The sequence below is a fragment of the Somniosus microcephalus genome, unplaced genomic scaffold (genome assembly GCF_052327205.1).
Source record: "Somniosus microcephalus isolate GS21.2 unplaced genomic scaffold, FLI_Smic_1.0 unresolved_chr3, whole genome shotgun sequence".
Classification (NCBI taxonomy): domain Eukaryota; kingdom Metazoa; phylum Chordata; class Chondrichthyes; order Squaliformes; family Somniosidae; genus Somniosus; species Somniosus microcephalus.
The window spans coordinates 50,761,676-50,772,550 of NW_028225181.1; the positions used below are offsets into that span (position 1 = coordinate 50,761,676).

Consider the following 10,875-nt stretch of genomic DNA (forward strand, 5'->3'; position numbering starts at 1 on the left):
ACAACACTCAAGAAGCTCGACACCATCCAGGACAAAGCAGCCCGCTTGATTGGCACCCCCATCCACCACCTTAAATATTCACTCCCTCCACCACCGGCGTACCGTGGCTGCAGTGTGCACCATCTACAAGATGCACTGCAGCAACTCGCCAAGGCTTCTTAGGCAGCACCTCCCAAACCCGCGACCTCTTCCACCTGAAGGACAGGGCAGCAGGCGCATGGGAACACCACCACCTCCAAGTTCCCCTCCAAGTCACACACCATCCTGACCTGGAAATATATCGGCTGATCCTTCATCGTCGCTGGGTCAAAATCCTGAAACTCCCTCCCTAACAGCACTGTGGGAGTACCTTCACCACACGGACTGCAGCGGTTCAAGAAGGCGGCTCACCACCACCTTCTCGAGGGCAATTAGGGATGGGCAATAAATGCTGGCCTTGCCCAGCGACGCCCACATCCCATAAAAATGAATTACATTTTTTTTTAATTGGATAAATATTTGAAGGGGTGCAAAATGCTTAGCTATAGGGAAAGACCAACAGGGAGTGGGATTAATTGGATAGTTCTACCAACGAGCTGGCACGGGCATGATGGGCCGATTGGCGGCCTCCTGTGCTGTATCATTCTCTGCTTCACTGCCTACTTGCACCTCCGTAACATCACCCGACTCCGACCCTGCTTCGACTCATCTGCTGAAACCCTCTTCCATGACTTTGTTGCCTATAGACTTCACTATTCCAGCCTCCTGTCATCCACCCTCCGTAAACTTCAACTCATCCAAAACACTGCTGCTCGTGTCCTATCTTGCACCAAGTCCCGTTCACCCATCAACGCTCCCGACCCGCCTCTTTCCCCCACCCCCCCCCCCCCCCCACCCCCTGCGCTCGCTGACCTTCATTGGCTCCTGGTTTGGCAACGCCTCGATTTAAAAATCTCATCCTTGTTTTCAAATCCCTCCATGGCCCTTGCCCTCCCTCCCTATCTCTGTAACCTCCTCCAGCCCATACAACCCTCCCTATCTCTGTAACCTCCTCCAGCCCCTACAACCCTCCCTATCTCTGTAACCTCCTCCGGCCCCTACAACCCTCCCTATCTCTGTAACCTCCTCCAGCCGTACAAACCCTCCCTATCTCTCTAACCTCCTCCAGCCCCTACAACCCTCCCTATCTCTGTAACCTCCTCCAGCCCCTACAACCCTCCCTATCTCTGTAACCGCCTCCAGCCCCTACAACCCTCCCTATCGCTGTAACCTCCTCCAGCCCCTACAACCATCCCTATCTCTGTAACCTCCTCCAACCCTCGCTATCTCTGTAACCTCCCCAACCCCGACAACTCTCCCTATCTCTGTAACCTCCTCCAGGCCCTACAATCCTCCCTATCTCAGTAACCTCCTCCAGACCCTACAACACTCCCTATCTCTGTAACCTCCTCCAGCCCCTACAACAGTCCCTATCTCTGAAACCGCCTCCAGCCCCGAGAACCCTCCCTATCTCTGTAACCTCCTCCAGCCCCTACAACCATCCCTATCTCTGTAACCTCCTCCAACCCTCCCTATCTCTGTAACCTCCTCCAGCCCCTACAACTCTCCCTACCTCCAACCTCCTCCAGCCTGACAACCCTCCCTATCGCTGTAACCTCCTCCAGCCCCTACAACCCTCCCTATCTCTGTAACCTCCTCCAGCCCCTACAACCCTCCCTATCTCTGTAACCTCCTCCAGCCCCTACAACCCTCCCTATCTCTGTAACCTCCTCCAGCCCCGACAACCCTCCAAGATCTCGGAGCTTCTCCAATTCTGGCCTCTTGTGCATCCCCCGATTTTTAACATCTCCACCTCCAGCTGCCTGGCCCCTAAACTCTGGAACGCCCTCCCTAACCCTCTCTACCTCTCCTTCCACCTTCTAAGATGCTCCTTAGAACTGAACTGTTTGGCCAAGCGTTGGGTCGCCTGTCTCTAATATCTCCTTACGTGGCTCGGTGTCAAATTTTGTTTTGATAATCGCTCCTGTGAAGCCTTGGGACGTTTTACTAGGTTAAAGGCTCAGTATAAATGGGAGATGTTAATTCTGTGTACCCGTCCCAGGCCCTGAGAAATTTCCAGATCTCGCTGTCGGTTGACCCAAGGCACCACCCGAAAATCATCGGCCGCAAAGGGGCAGTCATCACGCAGATACGCAAGGACCACGATGTCAACATTCAGTTCCCCAGTCGGTCAGCGGGACATTCGGTGAGTATGGCCACGGCCAAAAAAAAAACGAGGCTTCCAGAACCTTGGAGTCAATCCAGGCCTGGAGAGAGGTGGTTACGATCATCTTTCTGGGGGTCAGCATTGAGTGTTTGATGGGACAGTGTAGAGGGAGCTTTACTCTGTATCTAACCCCTGCTGTACCTGCCCTGGGAGTGTTTGATGGGACAGTGTAGAGGGAGCTTTACTCTGTATCTAACCCCTGCTGTACCTGCCCTGGGAGTGTTTGATGGGACAGTGTAGAGGGAGCTTTACTCTGTATCTAACCCGTGCTGTACCTGCCCTGGGAGTGTTTGATGGGACAGTGTAGAGGGAGCTTTACTCTGTATCTAACCCGTGCTGTACCTGTCCTGGGAGTGTTTGATGGGACAGTGTAGAGGGAGCTTTACTCTGTATCTAACCCGTGCTGTACCTGCCCTGGGAGTGTTTGATGGGACAGTGTAGAGGGAGCTTTACTGTGTATCTAACCCGTGCTGTACCTGCCCTGGGAGTGTTTGATGGGACAATGTAGAGGGGCTTTACTCTGTATCTAACCCGTGCTGTACCTGCCCTGGGAGTGTTTGATGGGACAGTGTGGAGGGAGCTTTACTGTGTATCTAACCCGTGCTGTACCTGCCCTGGGAGTGTTTGATGGGACAGTGTAGAGGGAGCTTTACTCTGTATCTAACCCGTGCTGTACCTGCCCTGGGAGTGTTTGATGGGACAGTGTAGAGGGAGCTTTACTCTGTATCTAACCCTTGCTGTACCTGCCCTGGTAGTGTTTGATGGGACAGTGTAGAGGGAGCTTTACTCTGTATCTAACCCGTGCTGTACCTGCCCTGGGAGTGTTTGATGGGGCAGTGTAGAGGGAGCTTTACTCTGTATCTAACCCGTGCTGTACCTGCCCTGGGAGTGTTTGATGGGACAGTGTAGAGGGAGCTTTACTCTGTATCTAACCCGTGCTGTACCTGCCCTGGGAGTGTTTGATGGGACAGTGTAGAGGGAGCTTTACTCTGTATCTAACCCGTGCTGTACCTGCCCTGGGAGTGTTTGATGGGACAGTGTAGAGGGAGCTTTACTCTGTATCTAACCCGTGCTATACCTGCCCTGGGAGTCTTTGATGGGACAGTGTAGAGAGACCTTTACTTTGTATCTAACCCGTGCTGTACCTGCCCTGGGAGTCTTTGATGGGACAGTGTAGAGGGAGCTTTACTCTGTATCTAACCCGTGCTGTACCTGCCCTGGGAGTCTTTGATGGGACAGTGTAGAGAGACCTTTACTCTGTATCTAACCCGTGCTCCCCCTCTCTCTAGGAGCTGATCACCATCACTGGCTATGAGAAGAATGTGGAAGCAGCGAGAGCTGCCATCTCTGAGATGGTTCTGGGCTTGGAAGAAATGGACAGCAAGGAAATCTCCCTGAACCCGAGAATTCACGCCAGGGTCATCGGCGCCCGCGGCAAACAGATCCGCAAACTGATGGAAGACTACAAGGTAGTGAGGCTGGACTTGCGCTGGGCCTCACCGGTGGCTGCTGTTAAATCCGTGTATCTTGATGTAGTGTGTCCTTCATTAACTAGACACGAGACTGCAGGGAACAATCTACAGGTGTTTACTGGATGAGGGTTACTCTAAAACTAACTGTACAGATCCCTACTCAGGGTTATATACAGGGTGGGCCACTGCCAGTACTACAGTAGACAGGAGCTGTAAAAAGTAGGTCTCCCTTTAAAGGTACATACACTACAGTGACCACGGAAACTAGAAGCAGCTTCTTCCTTTGCCTGACTTTTTTTTCTCCCGGCTCCCCTCTTCTCTTCTCAACCCCCCACTCCGTCTGTCTCCCGCACCCCCCCCCCCCCCCCCCCAACCCTCCAGCGCTTAGTCTGTCCTCCTCCTCTCGGTACTCTCTCTCCTCTCCCCCCCCTCCTCTCTCTCTCCCCCCCTCCTCTCCTCTCTCTCTCCCCCCCTCCTCTCTCTCCCCCCCTCCTCTCTCTCCCCCCTCTCTCTCTCTCTCCCCCCTCCTCTCTCTCTCCCCCCTCCTCTCTCTCTCCCCCTCTCTCTCTCTCTCTCCCCCCCTCCTCTCTCTCTCTCTCTCTCTCTCTCCCCCTCCTCCTCTCTCTCTCTCCCCCTCCTCTCTCTCTCTCTCCCTCCTCTCTCTCTCCCCCTCCTCTCTCTCTCTCCCCCTCTCTCTCCCCCTCCTCTCTCTCCCCCCCTCCTCTCTCTCCCCCCCTCCTCTCTCTCCCCCCCCTCCTCTCTCCACCCCTCCTCTCTCCACCCCCTCCTCTCTCTCCCACCCCCTCCTCTCTCTCCCACCCCCTCCTCTCGCTCCCCCCCTCCTCTCTCTCCACCCCCTTCCTCTCTCTCCCCCCCTCCTCTCTCTCACCCCCCTCCTCTCTCTCACCCCCCTCCTCTCTCTCACCCCCCTCCTCTCTCTCCACCCCCTCCTCTCTCTCACCCCCTCCTCTCTCTCACCCCCTCCTCTCTCTCACCCCCCTCCTCTCTCATCCCTCACTCCCCCTCCTCTCTCTCACCCCCCTCCTCTCTCTCACCCCCCTCCTCTCTCTCACCCCCTCCTCTCTCTCACCCCCCTCCTCTCTCTCACCCCCTCCTCTCTCTCACCCCCCTCCTCTCTCTCACCCCCCTCCTCTCTCTCACCCCCCTCCTCTCTCTCACCCCCCTCCTCTCTCTCACCCCCCTCCTCTCTCTCACCCCCTCCTCTCTCTCACCCCCCTCCTCTCTCTCTCACCCCCCTCCTCTCTCTCACCCCCCTCCTCTCTCTCCCCCTCCTCTCTCCCCCCTCCTCTCTCTCACCCCCCTCCTCTCTCTCACCCCCCTCCTCTCTCTCACCCCCCTCCTCTCTCTCACCCCCCTCCTCTCTCTCACCCCCCTCCTCTCTCTCACCCCCCTCCTCTCTCTCACCCCCCTCCTCTCTCTCACCCCCCTCCTCTCTCTCACCCCCTCCTCTCTCTCACCCCCCTCCTCTCTCTCACCCCCCTCCTCTCTCTCACCCCCCTCCTCTCTCTCACCCCCCTCCTCTCTCTCACCCCCCTCCTCTCTCTCACCCCCCTCCTCTCTCTCACCCACCCCTCCTCTCTCTCACCCCCCTCCTCTCTCTCAACCCCGCCTCCTCTCTCTCACCCCCCTCCTCTCTCTCACCCCCCTCCTCTCTCCTCACCCCCTCCTCTCTCTCACCCCCCTCCTCTCTCTCACCCCCCTCCTCTCTCTCACCCCCCTCCTCTCTCTCACCCCCCCTCCTCTCTCTCTCACCCCCCTCCTCTCTCTCACCCCCCTCCTCTCTCTCACCCCCCTCCTCTCTCTCACCCCCCTCCTCTCTCTCACCCCCTCCTCTCTCTCACCCCCCTCCTCTCTCTCCCCCCTCCTCTCGACTCACCCCCCGCCTCTCTCTCGACCCCCTCCTCTCTCTCACCCCCCTCCTCTCTCTCTCCCCCCTCCTCTCTCTCTCCCCCCTCCTCTCTCTCTCCCCCTCCTCTCTCTCTCCCCCCTCCTCTCTCTCTCTCCCCCTCCTCTTCTCTCCCTCCTCCTCTCTCTCTCCCCCTCCTCTCTCTCTCCCCCCTCCTCTCTCTCTTCCCCCCTCCTCTCTCTCTCCCCCCTCCTCTCTCTCTCCCCCCTCCTCTCTCTCCCCCTCCTCTCTCTCTCCCCCCTCCTCTCTCTCTCCCCCCTCCTCTCTCTCTCCCCCCTCCTCTCTCTCTCCCCCCTCCTCTCTCTCTCCCCCCTCCTCTCTCTCTCCCCCCCTCTCTCTCCTCCCTCCTCTCTCTCTCCCCCTCCTCTCTCTCTCCCCCTCCTCTCTCTCTCCCCCTCCTCTCTCTCTCCCCCCTCTCTCTCTCCCCCCTCCTCTCTCTCTCCCCCCTCCTCTCTCTCTCCCCCTCCTCTCTCTCTCCCCCCTCCTCTCTCTCTCCCCCTCCTCTCTCTCTCCCCCCTCCTCTCTCTCTCCCCCTCCTCTCTCTCTCCCCCCTCCTCTCTCTCTCCCCCTCCTCTCTCTCTCCCCCCTCCTCTCTCTCTCCCCCCCTCCTCTCTCTCTCCCCCCTCCTCTCTCTCTCCCCCCTCCTCTCTCTCTCCCCCCTCCTCTCTCTCTCCCACCATCCTCTCTCTCTCCCCCCTCCTCTCATCTCTCCCCCCTCCTCTCTCTATCCCCCTCTCTCTCTCCCCCTCCTCTCTCTCTCCCCCCTCTCTCTCTCCCCACTCCTCTCTCTCTCCCCCCTCCTCTCTCTCTCCCCCTCCTCTCTCTCTCCTCCCCCCCCTCCTCTCCCCCCCTCTCTCCCCCCTCCTCTCTCCCCCCCTCTCTCCCCCCTCCTCTCTCCCCCCTCCCCCCATCTCTCTCTCCCTCCTCCTCTCTCTCTCCCCCCTCCTCTCTCTCCCCCCTCCTCTCTCTCTCCCCCCTCCTCTCTCTCTCTCCCCCTCTCCTCTCTCTCCCCCCTCCTCTCTCTCTCCCCCCTCCTCTCTCTCTCCCCCCCTCCTCTCTCTCTCCCCCCTCCTCTCTCTCTCCCCCCTCCTCTCTCTCTCCCCCCTCCTCTCTCTCTCCCCCTCCTCTCTCTCTCCCCCCTCCTCTCTCTCTCCCCCCTCCTCTCTCTCTCCCCCCTCCTCTCTCTCTCCCCCCTCCTCTCTCTCTCCCCCTCCTCTCTCTCTCCCCCTCCTCTCTCTCTCTCTCCCCCCTCCTCTCTCTCTCCCCCCTCCTCTCTCTCTCCCCTCCCTCTCTCTCCTCTCTCTCTCTCTCTCTCTCTCTCTCTCTCTCTCTCCCCCTCCTCTCTCTCTCTCCCCCTCCTCTCTCTCTCTCTCCCCCTCCTCTCTCTCTCTCCCCCTCCTCTCTCTCTCTCCCCCTCCTCTCTCTCTCCCCCTCCTCTCTCTCTCCCCCTCCTCTCTCTCTCCCCCTCCTCTCTCTCTCCCCCTCCTCTCTCTCTCCCCCCTCCTCTCTCTCTCCCCCCTCCTCTCTCTCTCCCCCCTCCTCTCTCTCTCCCCCCTCCTCTCTCTCTCCCCCATCCTCTCTCTCTCCCCCCTCCTCCTCTCTCTCTCCCCCCCCTCCTCTCTCTCCCCCCTCCTCTCTCTCTCTCCCTCTCCTCTCCTCTCCCCCCCCTCCTCTCTCTCTCTCTCTCTCTCCCCCCCTCTCTCTCTCTCTCTCTCTCTCTCTCTCTCCCCTCCTCCTCTCGCTCTCTCCCCCTCCTCTCTCTCTCTCCCCCTCCTCTCTCCTCTCCCCCTCCGCTCTCTCCCACCCCTCACTCTCTCTCCCACCCCTCCTCTCTCTCCCACCCCCTCCTCTCTCTCCCACCCCCTCCTCGCTCTCCCACCCCTCCTCTCTCTCCCACCCCCTCGCTCTCTCTCTCCCCCCTCCTCTCTCTCACCCCCCTCCTCTCTCTCACCCCCCTCCTCTCTCTCACCCCCCTCCTCTCTCTCACCCCCCTCCTCTCTCTCACCCCCCTCCTCTCCTCTCACCCCCCTCCTCTCTCTCACCACCCTCCTCTCTCTCACCCCCCTCCTCTCTCTCACCCCCCTCCTCTCTCTCACCCCCCTCCTCTCTCTCACCCCCCTCCTCTCTCTCACCCCCCTCCTCTCTCTCACCCCCCTCCTCTCTCTCACCCCCCTCCTCTCTCTCACCCCCCTCCTCTCTCTCACCCCCCTCCTCTCTCTCACCCCCCTCCTCTCTCTCACCCCCCTCCTCTCTCTCACCCCCTCCTCTCTCTCACCCCCCTCCTCTCTCTCACCCCCCTCCTCTCTCTCACCCCCTCCTCTCTCTCACCCCCCTCCTCTCTCTCCACACCCCCCTCCTCTCTCACCCCCCTCCTCTCTCTCACCCACCCTCCTCTCTCTCACCCCCTCCTCTCTCTCACCCCCCTCCTCTCTCTCACCCCCCTCCTCTCTCTCTCACCCCCTCCTCTCTCTCACCCCCCTCCTCTCTCTCACCCCCCTCCTCTCTCTCACCCCCCTCCTCTCTCTCACCCCCCTCCTCTCTCTCACCCCCCTCCTCTCTCTCACCCCCCTCCTCTCTCTCACCCCCCTCCTCTCTCTCACCCCCCTCCTCTCTCTCACCCCCCTCCTCTCTCTCCACCCCCCTCCTCTCTCTCACCCCCCTCCTCTCTCTCACCCCCCTCCTCTCTCTCACCCCCCTCCTCTCTCTCACCCCCCTCCTCTCTCTCACCCCCCTCCTCTCTCTCACCCCCCTCCTCTCTCTCACCCCCCTCCTCTCTCTCACCCCCCTCCTCTCTCTCACCCCCCTCCTCTCTCTCACCCCCCTCCTCTCTCTCACCCCCCTCCTCTCTCTCACCCCCCTCCTCTCTCTCACCCCCCTCCTCTCTCTCACCCCCCTCCTCTCTCTCACCCCCCTCCTCTCTCTCACCCCCCTCCTCTCTCTCACCCCCCTCCTCTCTCTCACCCCCCTCCTCTCTCTCACCCCCCTCCTCTCTCTCACCCCCCTCCTCTCTCTCACCCCCCTCCTCTCTCTCACCCCCCTCCTCTCTCTCACCCCCCTCCTCTCTCTCACCCCCCTCCTCTCTCTCACCCCCTCCTCTCTCTCACCCCCTCCTCTCTCTCACCCCCTCCTCTCTCTCACCCCCCCTCCTCTCTCTCACCCCCCCTCCTCTCTCTCACCCCCCTCCTCTCTCTCACCCCCCTCCTCTCTCTCACCCCCCCCTCCTCTCTCTCACCCCCCCTCCTCTCTCTCACCCCCCCTCCTCTCTCTCACCCCCCCTCCTCTCTCTCACCCCCCCTCCTCTCTCTCACCCCCCTCCTCTCTCTCACCCCCCCTCCTCTCTCTCACCCCCCCTCCTCTCTCTCACCCCCCCTCCTCTCTCTCACCCCCCCTCCTCTCTCTCACCCCCCTCCTCTCTCTCACCCCCCTCCTCTCTCTCACCCCCCCTCCTCTCTCTCACCCCCCCTCCTCTCTCTCACCCCCCCTCCTCTCTCTCACCCCCCCCTCCTCTCTCTCACCCCCCCTCCTCTCTCTCACCCCCCCTCCTCTCTCTCACCCCCCTCCTCTCTCTCACCCCCCCTCCTCTCTCTCACCCCCCCTCCTCTCTCTCACCCCCCCTCCTCTCTCTCACCCCCCCTCCTCTCTCTCACCCCCCCTCCTCTCTCTCACCCCCCCTCCTCTCTCTCACCCCCCCTCCTCTCTCTCACCCCCCCTCCTCTCTCTCACCCCCCTCCTCTCTCTCACCCCCCCTCCTCTCTCTCACCCCCCTCCTCTCTCTCACCCCCCCTCCTCTCTCTCACCCCCCCTCCTCTCTCTCACCCCCCCTCCTCTCTCTCACCCCCCCTCCTCTCTCTCACCCCCCCTCCTCTCTCTCACCCCCCCTCCTCTCTCTCACCCCCCCTCCTCTCTCTCACCCCCCCTCCTCTCTCTCACCCCCCCTCCTCTCTCTCACCCCCCCTCCTCTCTCTCACCCCCCCCTCCTCTCTCTCACCCCCCCTCCTCTCTCTCACCCCCCCTCCTCTCTCTCACCCCCCCTCCTCTCTCTCACCCCCCCTCCTCTCTCTCACCCCCCCTCCTCTCTCTCACCCCCCCTCCTCTCTCTCACCCCCCCTCCTCTCTCTCACCCCCCCTCCTCTCTCTCACCCCCCCTCCTCTCTCTCACCCCCCCTCCTCTCTCTCACCCCCCCTCCTCTCTCTCACCCCCCCTCCTCTCTCTCACCCCCCTCCTCTCTCTCACCCCCCCTCCTCTCTCTCACCCCCCCTCCTCTCTCTCACCCCCCCTCCTCTCTCTCACCCCCCCTCCTCTCTCTCACCCCCCCTCCTCTCTCTCACCCCCCCTCCTCTCTCTCACCCCCCCTCCTCTCTCTCACCCCCCCTCCTCTCTCTCACCCCCCCTCCTCTCTCTCACCCCCCCTCCTCTCTCTCACCCCCCCTCCTCTCTCTCACCCCCCCTCCTCTCTCTCAATTTACAATTTTTACAATTTAAATCGCTTTATTGGCATGATAAGTCACATCTTATGTTGCCAAAGCATCAAAATACATTTATGGTTTAGCACATAAACGCAGTTCTATTCATACAGTGTATAAACAGGTATATCCCTGAGTGTATAAACATACATTCGCATTGTCTATATATATTTTTTTCTTAGTTTACTGGTTGTCCCTCTGTTCATGGCAAGCTGTAACATAGTGCGCCGCCAGTGTTATACAGCTTCTCTCCTCTCCCAGTAGGAATGGGAGTTTTTGGTTGTCATTCAGATTTCTGAAATCAGGGCATATTTGTGAGAATTTTTGGTAGAAATTCTCCCTGATGCCCTGATATTTTCCACAAGCTGTGAGGAAGTGCATCTCTGTCTCCACCACTCCCTGACTGCAGTGAGAGCATATCCTGTCCTCTCTTGGCAGCCTGGTCTGCCTGTGTCTGCCTTTTTCGATCGCTAGGCTATGTTCGCTAAGTCTGTACCTTGTCAAGGTTCTTCTCAGTTTGTTATCCTTTACCATGGTCAGGTAATCAGCTATGTTGTATTGTCTGTTTAGGGCCAAGTAGCAATTGAGTTTGCTTTGGGTTTTTGTTGTTTCTGCCCAATATGTCAGATATTTTTCCTTTTGCTTAGCGACGATTGTGTTGGGTCGAATTCTTTGTGTTACCCTGTCACTGTCCTGGGGCTGGTTATTGTTAGTATTGTTAGTAGTTACTTCACTGAGTCCCAGGACTAATTGACTGAGGGTATTCT

General features: G+C 59.6%; 1 protein-coding gene across 1 annotated transcript in view; it reads left to right on the forward strand.

Moving 5' to 3' along the window:
* LOC147091431 (vigilin-like) overlaps positions 1 to 10,875 on the forward strand; it is a 104,917-nt gene that overhangs the window by 63,095 nt on the left and 30,947 nt on the right. Inside the window, exons 17-18 of the mRNA XM_085976597.1 lie at positions 2,081 to 2,224; positions 3,535 to 3,777. Coding sequence (XP_085832723.1) covers positions 2,081 to 2,224; positions 3,535 to 3,777 — 387 coding nt within the window. The remainder of the gene's footprint in view (positions 1 to 2,080; positions 2,225 to 3,534; positions 3,778 to 10,875) is intronic.